The following is a 19886-nucleotide window of genomic DNA, read 5'->3' on the forward strand; positions in this document are numbered from 1 at the left end:
ACTAGCACTGGAACATATATTTAAAAAAAAAACACAAGTCTCATCATAAAGAATTATATTAAAATTCTAAACCAAAGTTTGGGCCTTTACCAGATGGTGTAAACACAGCTCTGTTTTAAAACTCTTGTATATTTTCAGCATTGATATATTTCATATGTGCACTACTGTGTTCCTTTCAATTGCATTATACCATAGAGAGTGAAATATGGACTTACTAGAGGTTCTGAGTAATCATCATCTGAGTCGTCTGTGTAGCTTTCCATATCCCTTTAGCAGAAAAGTGAGGAGGCAGAAATTATGGGTACAACATACCATAACAGCACAATGAGACATCTGCACAACTAAGAAAACAAATATTCTCCCCTAGGAAGATGCTAGGCTCTCTGTGCTAGGACTACAATACTACTGTGCGTGAGACAGAGGGTAGAGAGAGAACAACTCTTCCGATGGCCTTCTCCCCCTTCCCCGCAATCTAAGTCTGGTTGTGGAAGGGGGAAAACCTTCTCTCCTTAGCGCTTCCACCACCAGCTGGGCTCTCTATAGTAGATGAAGCTATTCTGGTAGTCCTGAAATCAGACTTCAAAGCCTGCTGGAACAGCTCACTCAGTTTGTGTGGCTGGAGGCCTTTGAGGAACTAAAGCTGTATTTATTTTAAAATTCTGGGGCTAGAATTCAAACCAAAGATAAAAAGGTTGGAATCATGAGCAGAATACCTCAAGGGGACAAGGAGGGAGGAGAGAGTGTTTTGTAATTATAACAAATAAAAAGATATTTTCTATGATTAGCCTGCTTTTGACTAACAGGTAACAGATTAGCTGCTGAATTTGTCTTCATTAACAAAAAATACCTTAAAACGTCAGTTACTCACCTCAGTACATATTTACAGCAACTGAGATAAGACATGAAATATTTATATTTGTGTGGCAGTAATAAGGCTTAAGCAGGCTGTAGCCTCCAGAAGGTACATGATCACACTCAGAACAGCTAATGCCAGTGTTAATCCATTCATTAAAGAGCAGCAATACACATACACATTGTGGGAAGTCAGGCAGTTTAAGCAGTGCATTATACATATGTATATATGGTTACTATAAAATTAAGACATTTCTCTGACTTCTTTAGCCATACTCAAACACTTGACTGAATTTGTCCAAAAGCTATACTCTAGGCTGCCTCCCCTTGATGAGTCCAGACCTAAATGAGCCCAGATTATCCCTGTACTATTAATCATAGAAATTAGAATTGCAAGACAGCAGTCATTGTATCTCTCCCTGCCAATGCTTGTCCTCTGGACTGTCTTTATAGATATCTGCTTGAACAGGAAACTGTTAATATTTAGTAAGTTTAATAAAAAGCCAGACTTTTGTTTTTAAAGTGATTAGAGGTTTGACTACTGAAATTCAAAAGATTTGGGTATTTTGTACTGAATTCAACATACCCTGACTGTGCACAGAATTGGGCGTCAGGAAATGCAAATTCTAATGTCACCTCTAACACTAACTAGCTATGCGCCTTGGAAAATTCACTGAAACTCTTCAGCTCAGTTTTCCCATGTGTAGGGTGACCAGACAGCAAATGTGAAAAATCGGGATGGGGGTGGGTGGGGGGTAATAGGAGCCAACATAAGAAAAAGCCCCAAATATCATGACTGTCTCTATAAAAATCAGGACATCTGGTCACTCTACCCATGTCTAAAATAGTGATAACACCTCTGTGGCAAAGACAAGTTGTAAGGATTTAACAGATAGGCCTCAATTCCATAAGCTGCCCTACCCACAAGGAAGCTGAATCCTTCTATCCACAAGGATCCCTTCGATTTGGGGGTCTGTAGCCTGGTCTACCCGCAGTTCCCCAGATACATACATACATACATACACACACACACACACACTTCTAAATTAATTAACCTGAGTTAATCCCAGTGAAAAGGGAGTTGTAGTTTTTATGTGAGTTAGCAGGTTGAGTTCAAGTCTATGAGCCTGGTTCACTAGAATGTACCTTGAGTTACGAACTCCCCCAGGACCTTTTTATTTTTTCCCCAGCAAAGACCAGGCTTATGAGGGTACAAGGGCCCGCCTGTGTGGAACAGCTTGCAGGATCAGGGCCTTCACAGTAATATAGAGTTTTTTAAAGCTATAAAGCACTATGGAAATGTTAAGTACTGACATCATTGTTAAAGTAGTCTTAAGGCAACAAGTCTTTCCACTTACTCATTCTCTTCTTGTCTGCGTCTTGCTCTTTTTGCCACATGTTCATTCTCTAAAGTTGTTAAATCTTCAAATTCTCGTTCATTACTGATTATACCAAACACTGAAAAAAACCCAAAAGAACATCGATGGCAGCAAGTGCTCAACAACAGTGTAGTCAGTAATTTAGAGAGCTTCTTACAGCTTCTTGGTATTTCAGTCCTGATATTAACAGACTTACCTTTCTCAACCTGAATTCTAAAGGCATTTCTTTTTCTTCGTCCATATTCTGCACTGAAAAACAATTGTATAGTGTTAGGAGCTCATTGAGGTCTTCTTTCATGTATTGTCATTCTCAGTGTAGATACAAGTTTCTAAAGTGACACAATCCACAATCTTTTACACAAGTACACTCTGGAACCAGTTATGTGGAAGAGTGACTTCGGTTCAAGCTATTCCAGGCTTTTAAAAAAGATTAGGTGTAACTCAAATGGTATCATACTAAAATCAGTTTCTGGGATAAAAGGTGAAAAGTGAATCACAGTGGTCTCTAGCTAGTGGTCTTCCCAGAAGGACATTTAGTAGAGATTATGACCAGTATCATTGGCTGGATATGTAGAGCAGTGAACGGCAATATAAAAGAAGAGTCAGCCAAGTGGATTTTCATTCATAATAGGCTTGTTTGCTTTAAACCACACAATCAGAGCAAGGGACTGGACCAGGATGGGTTCTTCATGCCTAAAAGGAAAAATAATCCTATGGCTGATAATGAAAATTTCAGCCCCTTTCATCATTAGCAATGAATGTGCTCTCCCAACTTCATGATCAAATGGTTGAGTTCCCTTCTACTAACAGACCACAAATGAAACATCCTCCCAAAAAACAGAGGCTATAAACACGGACAAAGCAACCTCCTTGCCCTCCTTCAAATTCTGCCTTAAAATTCTCTTTGCTGTGATGCATTAAAAAAACCTAGAAAAGTTAGGCAACTGATAGATTAACATCAGCATCTAATTGTTTCCTTGTGCTCCCTGTTGTCTCTTATCAATCTTCAATGGTCAGATTTTCAGTGCAAGAACTATCTTTCTGTTAGGTGTTCGTACAGCACGTGGCACAATGGTTCGTAGACAGTGGCTCATACATGCCAACAATATGATGCAATTGCAAAAGGCAAATATCCTTTTGTGGTGTATTAACAGGAGTGGTGTATGCAGGTGCAAGATAGCAAGTGTGAATAATCAGACAGAGAGGTGGGGGGATAATAGGGTCCTACATAAGACAAAGCCCCTAATATCAGGATTGTCCCGATAATATCGGGACGTCTGGTCACCATAGTTGTACATAAGCCACAGGAAGTAATTGTTCTGCTCTACTAGGCACTGGTGAGGCCTCAGGTTGAATATTGTGTTCAGTTATGGGCACTATACTTTCGTGAAGATTGGAGAGAGTCCAGAGGAGAAAAATAAAAGGTCTAGAAAACATAACCTATGAGAAAAGGTTAAAAAAAAATGGGCATATATAGTTTCAAGAAAAGAGAACTTATCAGATACTCCCTCAGCATTCAAATACATTAAGGGCTGTTTTAAAGAAGATGGTGATAAATTGTTCTCCAAGCCCACTGAAGGTACCAGGACAAGACAATCTGTTTAAACTGCAGCAAGGGAGATTTAGTTTAGATATAAGAAAGATCTTTCTAACTATAAGGATAGTTAAGTACTGGAATAGGTTACCATGGGATGTTGTTGAATCCTGTCAATGGAGGTTAAGAACAGGTTAGACAAACAACTGTCAGGGATGATCTAGGTATACTTGGTCCTGCCTCAGTAAGATGGTCTCTTGTGCCCTACATTTCTATAATTCTCTGTGCTACTGCAATATGAGTAAGTTACTAGATACTACATGTCAGCCAAAGAGAATCTTGCAGTGAAAACAATTTATTTTGATTGTACTTCTTCCTTGACCAGTGATGTACTAAGCAACTTTCAATCCCAGTTTATAATAAGGTGTAATTCAGAACTGCCATGAGAAATACATTTAAATTTTACAAACAAATATGCAGATACATATTACTATATCTATTATTTAAAAAAAAACAGAATGCAAGGACTAAGCTTTTTGCTCACCTGTAAGTTTTCTGTAAATCAGCTGCTAAAATTCCTATGTCCACATATCGGCCACATTTATTACTGCTTAGGTACTGAAATGCAGAGTTTATAGAAATGAACAAAATCTAAGACTTTTGCTGAAATTATTGACCTTCACAAATTAACATCAGAAAAAAGAAAACTTAAACTGAAAAATCTGAACAGCTTGAATTTGTTTTGCACAAAAGTTATCAGACTGATAAATCATTTGACAGGAAACTATTAACTATTTACACAGCCAACTGGCCACATTTACTGGGAGAAGTAGTATACTATATTTGGAGGCCAAACTAACTATTGTCATTAATTGGGGCAACTCCATAGACTCCAATCAACAGAATAGTGATACTCAGATTGGTTAATAATTAAATCACATATGTGTGCTGCAAAGAGATGCAGGAGACATATTAGGAAGCACAGTTTAAGTCATTAAGCAATCAGGATGCTTTTACTATCTTATAAACCAATTCAGTTATCAATTTGCACTAAGTTATTAACTTACTTGCTGTGAAACTAAAAACTAAATATGATCAGTATTATTGAAACAATGAATTCACACTACTGTGACTCTTTTGGGTAATGTTGAAGCTAGGAGGTCTGAGTATCACTGCAACTGCAACGGAGGAAGATGGTCCTGCAGCCAAGCCATTTAACTTGGAAACGGAAATCATGGGTTCTATTTCTGCCGCTACTAAACTTTCTGTGCAACCTCATTTCCGTGTGTCTCAGTTCCCCATCTATAAGAGGCAGATCATAATTTAATATCTAACAGGGGTGTTGTGAAGATAAATGTATCTTTGCAAGGTGCTTAGGGGAGTGCCACTTAAAGTATGTCAATCAAATGCTATAGCATTACACCAGCTTTTACACCTGGCTTTTAGTCTGGCCTATTTTCACAATAATCACACCCTCACATGGACCACCACCTCGAGAGGGCTTGAGTAAAATCACTGCTCCCCCTCACCTCCAAATCAATAGCTCCCTGTCTCGGGTTTTCTAAGGGCATCCATTACTGTGGGATCGCAGCTCCCTCTGACAGGGGGGTGCCCAAGTGGTGTAACCCCAGGAACAAGAGGACACCTTTCGGGGAGCCCAAGGACCGCGCCCAGCATGTTTTAAAGACATACACAGCGCGCGGTGCTGGCATTGGCCCTGACAAATAAACAGCCGCTCCCCTCCCCTAGACCTAAGAGCCGGGTGACGACTCTGTAGCGCGGGGCTATGCAGGGCTGCGCTGCAGGCGCCCCTGGTTGCATGCAAGGCACCAACCCCTCGCTAAGCTGGAGAAGCGCGCGAGGGAACCCGGGGGTGGGGGGGAGGGTGCGCGTGACTTGACTTCCCGGGGTTCGGGACGGGCCACAGCGAGGCAGGAGCAAGTGGGGGGCGGGGGTTCGGCACCTGCTTGATTCGCTGCTTCAGGCGAGGGTCCGCGAAGCTCCCCGCGCGGCCCCGCATGGCCCAGCGCCTCCGGCAGGTCTCGCCAAGCGACCCGAGGCCGCCAGAACGATGGAGATCAGCCCGCTGAGCCGCTCTGGAATTCTACGCAGGCACCCGTCTAGTCACCTAAACCTCCGCCCGAAGGGCCCCATTCAAACTACCCAACTTTATTGGCAGTTCTGGTATTACGAACAAGCCCTGTTCTGGGCTAGGAACCGCTCACGATGCGTTTATTGCATGTCCCAAAACCCTCAGCTGCCTGGGGCTTTCCCACCCTTTTCCCTGTGGGGCTGAAGATTCCTGCCTGTGGCCTGAGCCCAGCCGAATTCCTTCAGCCGTTTTGCATTTATAGCGTTTCTCTTCTGCAGAAGAAAGCCCTGTCCGGCCATTGGGCGCTCACTTCACCATTGCTGAAGTTGCAGACATAAAACTTGGCTTGTTTTGTAGATCTCATTCAGGCGTGGACATCAGCTACCTCTTTTTAAAGTCCGGCACAAGTTGGTTGTATTGTGCTTACAGGAAGGACCCAGCAATGAACAGCATTTCGGTTAAAGCCATGCCAGTATCAGTCCGTCAATGGCATGCTATTTATTTATTATTGGTGTTATCACAGTGCCTAGAAGCCTTATGATTAAGCCAAGAAAATTAAATGAAAGCTTAGGCATCAACACAGCACTAAGTTTTACAAGTCTGGCATGCACAAGTCAGACATTTCCAATCCCTCTCCCCTCTTCCTGGGACTTAGACACAATGTTGTCTTGTCTGCCTTGCACATACTGCAGCTAGTACTATACATTTGTTTCTCTTGTTAATTATGTTATTGAAATAACGGGATGTGCACACATAGCCCAATTAGTAATACAATAAGAACTTTAATTTTAGGAATGTCCTCACTTTAATGGGTTTTGTTTTATTAATGTCACCAGCATTAAATGTAAAAGTTATGATTTTAAATCCTGTGCTAACCTCCCTCCTCCCCATTTGCCCAGCTGTGGCCGCTATTAGGATTCTGTGTTTTCTCCTGGGGGATGGAAGTGGGTGGGTTTGGACTGGCATCCAGATTCCTGGGTGGGAGCCTGAGGGAGATGTGTTACTGGGATTCTATTCTGTGTAAGGTTCCTATCCCGTCCTCATCAGCACAGTATCCCAGCCCCTTCCAGCAATGTCCTACAGAGTGTGACACTCTCACAGACCTTGGGAGACAGGCCAGCCCTCGCTTACAGAGAGCCCCCCCAACCTGAAGCAAATACTCACCAGCAACTACACACCACACAACAGAAACACTAACCTAGGAACCAATCCCTGCAACAAACCGCATTGCTAACTTTGTCCTCATATCCATTCCAGGGAACCATCATACCACAAGGGCTTGTTCATCTGCATATCTACCAATGTAATATATGCCATTGTGTGCCAGGAATGCCCCTCTGCCATGTACATTGGCCAGACTGGACAGTCTCTGTGCAAAAGAATAAGTGGACACAAATCAGGTATTGAGAATTGTAACATTAAAAAACCAGTAGCAGAGCACTTCAATTTCCCTGGATGCTCAATTACAGACTTAAAAGTGGCCATTCTTAACAAAAAAAAAAAACCTTCAAAAACAAACTTCAACGAGAAACTGCAGAACTGGAGTTAATTTGCAAACTTGACACCATCAAATTAGGCCTGAATAAAGACTGGGAGTGGCTGGGTAACTACAAAAAGTAAGTATCAGAGGAGTAGTCTGATTCTGTTCATTTTCCCTCTGTTGATATTCACCCCTTCTTGTCAACTGTTGGGAATGGGCCACATCCACCCTGATTGAATTGGTCTCCTTAACACTGACCCGCCACTTGGTAAGGCAACTCCCATCTTTTCATGTGCTGTTTATTTATCCCTGCCTACTGTATTTTTCATTCCATGCATCTGATGAAGTGGGTTATAGCCCATGAAAGCTTATGCCCAAATAAATGTGTTAGTCTCTAAGGTGCCATAAGGACTCCTCATTGTTTTTAATATATGTAAAGTGAAAGATTTTTCCCAGCTTCATCCCAAAGGATGGGTCAAAGCCTCCCTTCCCAGCGGGGCACCACCTCACTGCCCTTAGCACCCTTTGCAGACCTAAGGAGAGAAGTGAAGACTACACTTCCCAGCATGCCGCGGGGTGAAATCCCGAGGGGCGGGCACTATAGCTGGAGCCGGTGGGCGGGGTAGGAGGAAAGGAGCCGGAAACAGCAGGGTACGGTGGCCCGGAGGCAGGGCGGTGGCGGCGGCATGGAGTCCGTCGTATTCGTCTTTTCGCTCATTGATTGCTGCGCTCTGATCTTCCTCTCCGTGTATTTCGTATCCTCTGGGCGAAGGGGCCGGGGAGAGGCGGGGGTGCTCGCGGGGTGGGGCAGCACCGGCTCGGTGCAGGGCTGTGGGGCGGTAACTCTAGAAGTGGGGGCTTGGTGAGGGATAAGGGGTGTTACCCCGGGAGGGAGCCCATACAGTGAGGCGGGCTGGGGTATCTCGGGGGAAAGGAGGAGGCTGAGGAGGGGGGGTTGGGACACTCCCATGGGTGGCATGATACTCATCTCCTGCCAATTACCATCCCCTAGGTACCTCCTAATTATGCTGGGACATGTTTAAGCCTAAAGGCCTGATTTCATTGAAACGTTGTTTTAAAAGTCAGGAAAGCAATATCTGTGGATGTTGGGTTTTGTCAAACCCTGTTTTTGCAAAATGTCATTGGGGCCTAAATTGTTTCTCCAACATAGTTATTCTGTTAATTGAATGAATAATGTGATGGAAAGTCACCCTTGTACATTTCTCTGTATTTTGGGGAATGTTTTGCTAGTAATTTACACAGGAGCTCTTAAAACTCACATTTGTCTCTCACTGATGGTCCTCTATTTTAATTGGAGGATGAAGAAAAATTAGTTAAGGATTTAAAAACACAATCTGTACAATGAACATGGATGTTCCTTTGTCATAACCAGATTTGGGTTCTGTTCCAATTTCATCATGATACAGCACATCTGGCATAACTGTCTAATGATAATCCATTAAGGTGCATAAGATTCTGAGTGTTACTGTGACTAAATCACCTACCTGGGTGTTGAACTGAATGCTGTACTTCACAGAATTATCTCCCTAGATACATGAGCATTTAAAATGCTTGTGAGTTTTTGTCAGCCATTTGTTTCTTCCGAAACTACTTTGGTAAAAAGGAAGTTGGAGAATATTGCTAGGACTCAAAAAGGCAGGAGAGGAATAGGCCATTATGTGAAAACATTTCTATAACACAGAAGAATGTGCAAAAACATGGTTCAGTAATGAAAGCTTGCAGTGTCCAGTCCTCTAAATGCAGAATTTCAGTATGCTGCTTACACTCATAGTTCACATAAGGAAAAACCCATTGTGCTGCTTCCATATAGTTCATGTTATACTGATCTGTTTGGTCTTGATATGGGATTTTGGGGAGGGGGAAAGGAGAGGTGCGCTAAATTTAAATCTCAAAAACTTCGAGAAACCTTTGTAATCCACTGTTTTCTGGATTCTGTGGATGTCTTATTCTGTTGGAAATGTATTCTTGGTGTCAGTATGCCACTAGTACCTGGTTGAACTACTTTTGTAATTCTCTTTACACAAGGTTTCTCTAATCGCTCTTGTTTATTGTTTTATGGCATTATTAGGATGCAAAGGGCACTGAGTCTTTATCAAAATCTCTTTTCTTGTTTCATCATGACACAAAAAAGATGGCCTAAAGGGTTTTGTTTCTAAGCTAAATCAAAACCGGAAAGGCTTTAAAAACATCAGGAATATCAAATGTATTATTTTTGCTGGAGTGTGAACTTTCATACCTCATTTGGGGAAGAGTGAGGGTAAATCTTTTTTCAAAGAGAATTTTTCTGACTAAAAATCCCTGCTCTTTTCTAGAATCAGTTTCTTGTGATAGCCGCCCACTTGTTCTCCAGCCGAACATAGAGAAACCCGATATTGCTAATAATATGTTTTTTAACAAAGCAGAACTAATGTTTTTAAACCTTTCAGGTGACTTTGTGTGTAATAAAGAACAAAAAAGTGCACATTTTTCTTCCTTCACAGATTACCTTTAAATAATAGTTCTGATATTAAAAGCACCTCTTGTTTTTCTTGTGGAGTAATGTCATGATTATACACTTCAAAAGTGTCCATCACCAGAGTATCTGGACACTAGTTATAAAATAAACATTAGTTTGTATTTCTCTAGCACTTTTCATTGGGGATCTCAAAGCACTCACAAAAGTCAACAAAATTATAACTCACAATATACCTATCTGATGGTAGTATTCTCAGTGAGTTAAGAAAACTGTATTTATGTTTTCAGTTATAAGCATCTAAACCTAGTAAGAGGCTAATTCTACTGAGGTCAGAGGGATCATTTGTATAAATAAAGATTATAGGACAAGGCCTAGGAACAGAAACTGCATTGAGAAATAAGCAAGCTCTAGAGTTCCCTAATCTGTGTTCAGTGTGTTGAAGCACTTGGCCAACAGTCATTGGTTAAAAAGCATTGTGAGATTACTTGTGTGCTGATCCCACTGTGTTCCACGTCTTTTCCTCACACACCTGATGTAGTAAAGAGAATAAAATAGGACAGTAAATGTAATTTACTTCAAATGTAACTGACAGTTTTGTTCTAACAGAAAAGAGTGTCCCAATTAAAGCCTTAACTCCTCTGTCCTATAGTAAAGGTGTGTCTAATTCCTGTGAGAGTTAAAATATAGCTTTGAATTACTGTCTGACAAAAAATGTTCCTTATCTTGGACTTCAGATAATAACCCTATCAGATTTGGAATGTGACTATATTAATGCAAGATCTTGCTGTTCAAAACTAAATAAAGTAAGAAATCTTATGTTGCATTTAATTTGATAAAATTCAGTAGATCCCGTGTTCTAGCATTGGAAACAATAGGGAGTGCTGTGAATCTCAAAATGGGGGTGGGTGTTACTTTTTCTTTTCCCATAGCTTTCCTTCACCCCAACTCCTAGAATGAACCTTTCTCGTATGTCCAACAGTCTGAACTGTGGGGCATTTCCCCTCTCCCTGGTGTTTTAAGGCAGACCAATAAATTGGCTGTATACCTGCAGCTTAGAATCTCTAGATTCTCTGCCTCTGTCCCTGGGTATGAGGCAGACCAGGGGGATTGCTGGTTATGACATGGTTTTGTGATCTTCCTAACACTTTTTAGTTACTTTATTAGAAATCTGGCTATAATTCCTGGCCTTTTTTGACCAGAGCAGTTATCAGGCCTTGTCTACATGAGAAATTGTACCATTTTAACTAATTCTGCTTAGAAACTGACATAGTTAAATTGGTATGTTCCTCTTGTGTGGACACACTTATTTTGGTTTGAGTGGCATAAGATTAGGCTTGGCAGAATTGAGGGACTTTTGAAATTCAACAGATAATATTGATGTTTATTATTAGTCTTTATCAGTTTTTATCACTTTAAAATTTTCAGTTTCACAGTGAGGCTCCAGCATACTTTCTACACAGCCATGGGGCTGATGACAGCAGGGACACCCTGCACAGATGTGTGGCCCAGAAAGCCAGATACCTGTGGATGCTAGGGCAGGGGAAGCTGCGTTTGCTGTGTGGAGCAGAGATCCCTGGGAGGGACCAAAATGAGGTGGATGAGTACTTGACTGTAGGGGGGGGCCACACTGCTGCTGAATGGCTCCTGCCTAGGGATGGCCCCACTCTCTCCTGGTTGGTGACAACAGGACTGGAGGAGGCCTCTGCCTGGTCAAGACCCCAGGATACCAAATCCCTGTGGTTGCTAGGTGTGGTAAAGGCTGCATGTACTGATTGCCATCGATGGATCCCCCTTGCTCCCCTTTCTGTTTGTTAGATGAAATCAATATTTACAGATCACAAAAGATTTAAATTGAATCTTCCTGATGAAGATTCCCAACTTGAGATAAATCAGTATAAGGCACTCTCACACAAAAAGTGTGTCCACTGAAGAGGGTTGCTTCAACTTAACTAAATCAAGTTCTAAGCCATTGGTACCATTTTTCCATGTAGCCCAGGCCTGAGACAGCTCTTGCAGCACTCTGATCTACACTTGCTAGGGTGTGTCACTTTTCTGGCTTTGGTTGGTTTTACATTGTTGATGGATTTGCTGCCTATTTTCTGAGCCCTTTGTATTGTTGTTCTGAAAAAATCTTGATTTGCGGAGAGACTGGATCAAATTGAATAAACACCAAGGAGTGGCTAATTGCACTGTAGCCAGAGAGACATGAAGGGGGAAGAAAAAAAAGGATTGATTTGTCAGTTTTCTGAGTTTTGAGATGGCTCCCATCTCTGGAGACACGCTACATTTTGTTCACATTGTGTACATTTTACTTGTTCAGATGTCCATTTTCCAAAGTGATAACTAGTGATTGATATTTAATATGTGTCACTGATTTGTGCATGCGTGTAGGTTTGTTTGTTTATTTTTACTGGACTCTGAGTAGAGAATCTGGGATAACTTAAAAAAGTTATTTCATAGTAAACATTTTAAAATATCAAATGATGGGGGAATAAAATCAAACAAAGTTACTGATTTAGATAAACCTATTTAAGATCAGTTGAATCTGTCTTTTCCTTTTTTTTTTTTTTTTTTGTATAATTGAAGTACAGTCAAACCTCACAATAATGTGCCCCGCCATAACACGAAATTGCATATAACGTGATCATAAGTTGACTCCCCTTTAAGGCCTAATACCAGTGGTCCCCAATGCCATGTGCCCCCGCCTAGTGCCCAGCAGGGGAGAGAAGCTGCGTCCCCGTGCCTGCTGGGGACAGAGAACTCCAGGGCTGCGGGCGCCAGTACTCTCTGTCTCTGGCAGACGCGGGGCCGTGGCTTCTCTCTGGCCTTCCAGGGACACAGAGCACCAACGCCCACAGCCTTGGAGTTCTCTGTCCCCGGCAGGCGCAGGGCCGCGGCTTCTCTTCCCTGCTGGGCACTAGGCTCTGGGCGGCGCACATCAATGCACCGCATTGGGGACCACTGACTTAAACTGACCGGCTTGAAACCCCGCTATACCGCAACCCTGCATTTATCGCAATGGAATTTTTTAGACCCCAAACATTGCGTTATAGCAGGGTTTTACTGTACTTGATCGATCGATCTTTCTTTCAAAGGGGTGAAGGATTCACTTTTGGTGAATTGACTTGTATGGACAAATAAGCAAATCCACAAATGCAGGGATCATTTTTCTGAGTAAATACTTCTAATGAAACTGGTAGAATGAAAAACCTGACTATTAAACTTTCTGTGGCACTTTTCCTTTGTGACTCATGTCCTGTCCAGATTTAATTACATTCTACCTACCTAATCCCACACTCCCTGCAGTTGAGCTATAATTTAATATTCTTCATTTTCTGCCTTAAATTGTTGTGTAGTGTAGCTGTGTGCAAACAGCTATTGTTTCACTACAGAATTTGATGCATTTCAGTGGAGCTGAAGTGATTCATATAGTTGAGTGCTATATAGGTTCTTTCTGGCTTATCACCATGGTATCTGGATAAAAGGCAGTATATACATAGATCTCTAATACAGTGGGGAAATGTTTCCAGAACTCTTTCTTTAGACAAACAGGGTATATTTTGATTTAAACCATTTTGATTTAAATAATATTTTAATCATGATTTAAATCTGCCTGCAGGAAATCTTGATTTTAAATAATTGATTTTAATTATGTTTTGCATTTGTAAGTTTTAGTTCCTTCCCTAAAGAAAGGTTTATTGTCATTGATTATGAAACATTCAAACATGTTGATTTCCAACTAAATATAGCCTTTACCCTAAATTGGAACTTTTTTGCTAACCAGGAGGCCACACTATTGTCTATATGCATATATTTAAACAATTATACACCTTAACATATGTATACTATCAGATTCTCAATTTTTACTGTTCATAATAGAAATGGGGAATGATGCATTTCTTATTTACTAGATTTTTTTTATTTGTGATTTATATCAAGTTCTACCCAGATGGAAATTGGAATTAAACTAAAAAATGCTAAAAGTAATAGTTATCTTAAATGTGCTGGAAACGTAAGAAAAACATTTATCAGAACACGTTTTGCATCTTAAACTAACTGATTTACTTACCAAAGGAAATATCTGTAGTTTGTCATAATAAAACACCCATTTCATTCTAAAAAATCTGATTTAAATAACATTTTTAATCTGTTTTTATCCACTCTGTGTACACATGTAGTTTTTGACATAATTACACTAAGGGTTGGTTCCTTTAGGGGGCGGACTCTATGTAAATATTTAAACTTCTATATTATTTCCTTTTTTGCAGTGGGTGGTCCCAGAATTGATTGGCCATACTATTGTCACAGTATTAATGCTTATTTCATTGCACTGGTTCATCTTCCTCCTCAATTTTCCGGTAGCAACCTGGAACATATATAGGTAAGTGCACAGGATTTTATTTTCTTGTTCTTTTGAAATTTCACTACTTTCAAAATTGAGTGTGAAGATAAACTGTATGTTGTGCTGGTACATCGTGACTGGATATTTCATTTATATCTCTAAGTTATTAATTCACTGCAGGTGCTTTTGAAACTGTTAAATCTGACCTTTTTAAAATTTCCCATGTAGCCTAAAAGGTTAGAATATTGGCCTCTCCAGTGCTTTTAGCTGAAATTGCAACAAAGTTTGAGAACTTGAGATTCTTCAGTCTACTTGTTGTAAAATTTATAATGACAAAGTACCTTGCTGTTGTGAGTCATCATCAAGTTTTCAAGGATTTAATGGCTTGAACCTTTGAAAATAGTAGCATGTTAATGGGTGAAATACTGAAAGCTCTGGTGCCAAGATGTTTCCTCTCATTGCTCTGGTCATGTATCTCATGCCCATGTGCTTGTTAGATTCTCCTATTTTAGGCTTCACACCTCACTTTAAAATCTCACCAAGAGACGATGTAAAGACAGTTCTTGTACTGCTGTAACTATGTGGGTACAGTGATACAACCTCTATTGTGGATGTTGTTGTATTGGTATAAAATTTACAGGAATAAGCAACACTGATATTGGCACCTTTTAGGGTATATCAGTGTCCATGCAAGGAGGTTGTATTTCTTTAACTATTAATTTCTAAACCAATATTGTTTATAACAGTTCAAAGATTGTGTATTGATGAGGCCCTATATCAGAGGTGGGCAAACTTTTTGACCCGAGGGCCACATCTGGGTGGGGAAATCACATGCAGAGTCATGAATGTAGGGCTGGGGCAGGGTGTTAGGGTGTGGGAGGGAGTGTGGGGTGTAAGTGGGGGGGTGCGGTACGCAGGAAGGGTTCAGGGCAAGTGGTTGAGGCAGAGGAGAGGTGCAGGGGGGGCTCAGGGCAAGGGGTTGGGGCCAGGAGGGGTTTGGAGTGCGGGCTCTGGCCCAGCGCTGCTTACCTGGAGTGGCCCCGGGGTGGCAGCAGTGCGCACTGGGGCCAGGGCAGGCTTTCTTGTCTGCCTGCCTAGCCCTGCGCCGCTCCCAGAAGCGGCCAGCACCACCTCCCTGTAGCCCCTGGGGAAGGGGAGGACAGAGGGCTCCAAGTGCTGCCCTCATCTGTGGGTACTTCCCCCATGCTCCTGCAGTTCACCGTTCACAGCCAATGGGAGCTGCAGGCGGCGGTGCCTGCAGGAGAGGGCAGCACACAGAGCCCTCTGTGTCCCCTCCCCTAGGAGTTTCAGGGATGTGGTGCCAGCCACTTCTGGGAGCAGTGTGGGGCCTGCGATACCACAGGGGTGGCAATCCCGAGGGCTGGATCTGGCCTGCAAGCCATACTTTGCCCACCCCTGCCCTAGATGCTACCTTGACTATGACTCTTCCCCCTTCTCTCTGCCTCTGTCCAAACTTCCTGTTTGTTGCTTCCTTCACCTCCATTGTCCACTCTATTTTGTGCCATCTGTCCGGCCTGTTGTGCCTTGAACAGCCTGCCATCTTGTGTATCAAGCTCCGTCTGCGTTTTGTTTTTTTTTTATTTTAAATCACACCTATAGCATGAAGCCCTGTCTCCATTTTGTGTGGCCTGTGCTGGTATTGCTGCATTTTTGAACTGGGAACACCTTAGGACAGGGACCTGTTTGTCTCACACTTGTTCTGTTGCTGTACAGAAAAAGTATATGCTAATGTCACCATATTAATGAAGTACATGAGCAAGATATATAGCTTTCTTCCATCTCGCATTTGTGGATGCAATGATTAGGTGATATGCAATATCTTGAAATTTATGAGAACAGCTGCTTTGTACTGAATTAGAAAATGACTCTTAAAATGGGGAGCAATGTCTTTGTTTTCCTTTCTTTGGCTGTTTCAGTAAGATTTGCTTGAATACTGAGACTAAAATTATTTTTTTGTTTTTTAAACCTTTCAGGTTCATTATGGTGCCAAGTGGGAACTTGGGGGTGTTTGATCCCACAGAGATCCATAATCGGGGGCAATTGAAATCACACATGAAGGAAGCCATGATTAAGCTAGGCTTTCACCTGCTATGTTTCTTCATGTACCTTTACAGGTTAGTCTTAAATCTTGTGCAGCATAGGAACAAAGGAACTGTCATACTAGCATTTCATATCCTCTTTATTCTGCCAGTGTAACTGCATATCTGTCCTTCTTCTGCAGCCTATTTAAGCTCATTGCTCAAGTAATACCTTGTGGCAGTCAGTTCCAGGTTAAACATGCACTCTCAAAATATTGCCTTTAATTTTGAATGTTTCCTTTAAATGTAACTGAATATTTCCTTGTTCAGAAATTATGAGTGGGCCTGACTAACTTCTAAACTAGGATGACGGTTTAGTTTGGGGGAAATCAGCATTTCATGCTCCAGCTAACTGTGATGTCACATTGTAGATTATACAGGGAAGAAGAGATTCAAGATTCCCTACTTCTAATTAGGGGGTGGGAAAGCTGCACTCTTTTGAAAACAAATGCACACAAACTGTAGCTGACTTAATCCATCATAAGTGAGCAGTAAAGGGTACAAACAATTAATTTGATTTGTAGTTCAAATGTAAAGGAAAGTAAATAATGGCAGAATGAGGGCCAAGAGGATGGTGTTTCACTTTTTAAAAATCTGACTTAATTTTAGTCATACCCAGTCTGTCTACTCCAGGCCTATCACTTCAGCTTGGCTGCAGCTGCACTGGGTAGTTTCATATCTGTCTAGTAAAAGTTTCTCTCTTGTATCTAGTTATAGTGAAACCTCTTTCCTCCCATTGAAACATTTCTGTTTAACCTCAAGTTTTATAGAAAACTTTTCAAAACATAAATTTGAGGCCTAAACTCTTTGAGCATCCCTTTTAAATGATGCTATCCCGTACACAGTGAGAAAAAGATTGGGAGTAACTACAAGGCATGTTTTTTTTTTTGTTTAAGCCTTGTTCCATGTACATATGTTTAATGTATATTTTGCCCAGTTTTCCAAGATATGTAAGGGTTAAGTATCTTAGTGTAAAATCTATTGCAATCAGGGTGCTAAGTGGATTTAGCAGACAGAATAAAAAGTGATGGTTAATAGCTATCCAATAAGGGAGCTACTAATAGACATGTCTCATGCAAACCTTCTCATAGGGTTGGCCAAGCTACAACTCAGTGAGTTCTGTGACATGGCCACCTGCTCACTTCAAGATGGATCATTGCATGCTAAAATTTACAATCTCTGCAAATCTTGCTTTCATAATAAAGGTGAAGATGGTTGTGATCTCTTTTCTGCTTAAAACTGTAGGTGCTCTGAGATTTGTATATGCTTCAGTAATATATCAGTCTCCTCTTTTGTCTTGTCACAGTATGATCTTGGCTTTGATAAATGACTGAAGTTGAAAAGGAACTGGTTAGTTGCCAAATTTTGAACCATCTGAATCACTCCAGTGAACAGTTGTGGAGCCAGAGACACTTGCGAACATACCTGGACCGGTCTCGTCATGCAGTATATTTTTTCCTCTTTCAGATATTTTTGCTGTATTTTTAACATAAAATATTTTAAAAACCATGACACTGAGTTTTTGTAGCAATTGATTAAGTGTGGTATGAAAAAAACAAAAACCTTCTATTAGCTCTTAGATTTAATTTTTATATGGAACTGATCTTGTAGAAAAGATAACAGGAAAAGACAGCCTGGTTTAGCAGGTCTCTGCTTAGGTCTATCGCAGTGGAAGGTCAAGATGCAAATTTTAAATGCAGGTTTAATACATCTGCTCATTCGTAAAGGCCTTTTGTAAGTGTCTCTGGCTGTCCGGTTGTTTTAACATCTATTTTGGAGTCCTGTAGTGGAGTGCACACTCAACAGGCTGGAGCTCCAAAGAAGCTTGTACCCACCTGGATCTTTTATCTGTTCGGAGCTATTCCGTGAAACAGCATTATGATGAAAGTAGCCTTAAAAAAACAACAAAAAAAAAGCCACCTAACACTACTTCCATTATCTCATTTTCTGCATGGGGTAAGGCCCTAATAGCAAAAGTGATCCTGGTCTATGCTCTAGTGTAAACTTATCTGTATCAACATAAGAGAAACATGAGTTATGATTCTTTCCCCTTACGCTCTTGCTACACAATACGTTGATCTACAGATGGAGACTCACTCAGGAGTAATCAACACATTGCAAAGGTTGGAGACTGGCAGAAGCTACAGTAAAGCTAAATGACCTCTCAATCTATTTATCCAAGATATGTGAATCAAAAATAAACAGAATAGTGCTCTATATCAACAACTTGTCAGTTACCCCTCTGATGGCCAGCTGTAACTTTCTCTTTGACTGCTCTCCCATGCCACATTCACATTAAATAGCTGAGCCTAAAATCATTTTAAGGGATTCATATTTGCAGGTCAGTGTATTACTCTTTTTTTGATACAGACCACTTTTCTAGATCAGTCTTAGTATTTTAAAAACACAGTCTTAGCAAGACTCAGACAGGAAGGGCTGAGAGAAGATGCTATCCAAAAGAGCAATTATATCCCTTTGATTTGAAATGCAAAACTATAGCTGAAATTAAATGGATGCTAAAATAATTGCAGATTCTTATTCTTTGAGGCCAGTACTGAAGACCTTTAGATAGTTGGAGAAATCAAGCTTAGTATCTTGCCTTTAACTTTCTTGCTGGGATAGCCTTGGCCTTAGGTTTGAGGCCATTAAATAGGCCATGTTTGGACACCAGTTGTTCCAAAATCAAAACCAATTATGTTTAAACAAAACAGTTTGTATTGCTACCATGTTTACTTAAGTGCCAACAATATGCTCAGCATCTCTATTTTGGATCTTGTGCAACTGGCCTTAAAGACCTTAAACTGTCAATAGATCCTGCATGGAGGATGTGCTAGGAAATCCAGAAAACAGGGGAGAGTAAGTTTTGTTTTAAATATGAGTCCTAGTGGTAATCCTGGAAAGAATGGGTAGTAGGGCACCAGTAAAAATACTGTCTCTACTGTTGCCTAGCTTACCACCTGTTCTGCAGGATCATGTACTTTGTACATTCACTGGGAGATACTACAATTGAATATTAAGAATGCTGCCATGATCTACAGTAGCAGTAAAGAAACTAAGCAGGAGGCCCAGTGTACTCTTATGCATTGTCAGATCAAGTCTGCAATGCCATCTGCTGTCATGCAAATGTGCACCTAACTAAGGACAGGGTGGGTTGTCAATACCTGTAGAAAAATAGAATGTAGAAAGCTTAACACTGCTACCAGTTCCTGAATTAGTACAAATAGTTCTAACCTCTCCCAGCACTTGTGCCTTGCAATTATCTGCCTGAAAAGCTATGCTTCTAACTGGCAGACAAAAGGCCAGCTAACACCCTTCTCTGTAACTTTTCACCTTCTTACGCACTGTTCATCAGTACAGTCATTGCTACTCACTAACTTTAGAAGTCTCATGCAACAGCAGCACTGGTGACCTCTGCTGTTTCACATTAAAGATTCCAGCAGTAGTGTTGTTCACAGCAGAAAGACTAAAATAAGTTGTTCAGTGGAATTGAGGTGGGGGGCGGGAAGCCATCTCTCTGTAAAATGGCATAAAAGCCACCTCCTGTCCACTGTAGCTTTTTGTTAAGGAGGCAGAGTCAAATTTTCTATTTGTTTTATTATAGTTGCAAAGGATTACAAGCATAGATGATACAG

At 41.1% G+C, this 19886-nt stretch overlaps 2 protein-coding genes across 5 annotated transcripts in view; one reads left to right on the forward strand and one right to left on the reverse strand.

The window, feature by feature from the left end:
• The window catches only part of NVL (nuclear VCP like), a 68462-nt gene extending 62565 nt beyond the window's left edge, over positions 1-5897 (reverse strand). For 2 of the 3 annotated variants that reach the window (XM_050948489.1, XM_050948490.1), the window contains exons 1-5: positions 5729-5897; positions 4310-4383; positions 2428-2480; positions 2211-2310; positions 216-267 (exon numbers count right to left, since the gene is read on the reverse strand). In XM_050948489.1, the coding sequence (XP_050804446.1) occupies positions 216-267; positions 2211-2310; positions 2428-2480; positions 4310-4383; positions 5729-5785 (336 nt within the window). In that variant the 5' untranslated portion in view covers positions 5786-5897. The remainder of the gene's footprint in view (positions 1-215; positions 268-2210; positions 2311-2427; positions 2481-4309; positions 4384-5728) is intronic. The other variant, XM_050948488.1, reaches the window with a different exon arrangement.
• Positions 5898-7975: 2078 nt separating this feature from the next.
• On the forward strand, positions 7976-17766 carry CNIH4 (cornichon family AMPA receptor auxiliary protein 4). Of its 2 annotated transcripts, XM_050948653.1 has the most exons (5): positions 7976-8092; positions 10548-10616; positions 14082-14194; positions 16150-16290; positions 17561-17766. In XM_050948653.1, the coding sequence occupies exons 1-5, from the start codon at positions 8024-8026 to the stop codon at positions 17586-17588; spliced, it is 420 nt and encodes a 139-aa protein (XP_050804610.1). In that variant the 5' UTR covers positions 7976-8023; the 3' UTR covers positions 17589-17766. The 2 variants fall into 2 exon arrangements, with proteins under 2 accessions (XP_050804610.1, XP_050804611.1); XM_050948654.1 differs by lacking the exons at positions 7976-8092; positions 10548-10616 and adding an exon at positions 8312-8801.
• The last annotated feature ends 2120 nt before the right edge of the window (positions 17767-19886 follow it).

Source organism: Gopherus flavomarginatus, chromosome 4, assembly GCF_025201925.1.
Source record: "Gopherus flavomarginatus isolate rGopFla2 chromosome 4, rGopFla2.mat.asm, whole genome shotgun sequence".
Classification (NCBI taxonomy): domain Eukaryota; kingdom Metazoa; phylum Chordata; order Testudines; family Testudinidae; genus Gopherus; species Gopherus flavomarginatus.

What these genes read in the sequence shown, in the direction of transcription:
- CNIH4 (XM_050948653.1), top strand. Translation starts at nt 8,024, where the DNA reads ATGGAGTCCGTCGTATTCGTCTTTTCGCTCATTGATTGCTGCGCTCTG. An exon ending in TCTTCCTCTCCGTGTATTTC is followed by an intron (nt 8,093 to 10,547) that starts GTATCCTCTGGG and finishes CTTGGACTTCAG; the next exon opens with ATAATAACCCTATCAGATTT. An exon ending in GCAACCTGGAACATATATAG is followed by an intron (nt 14,195 to 16,149) that starts GTAAGTGCACAG and finishes TAAACCTTTCAG; the next exon opens with GTTCATTATGGTGCCAAGTG.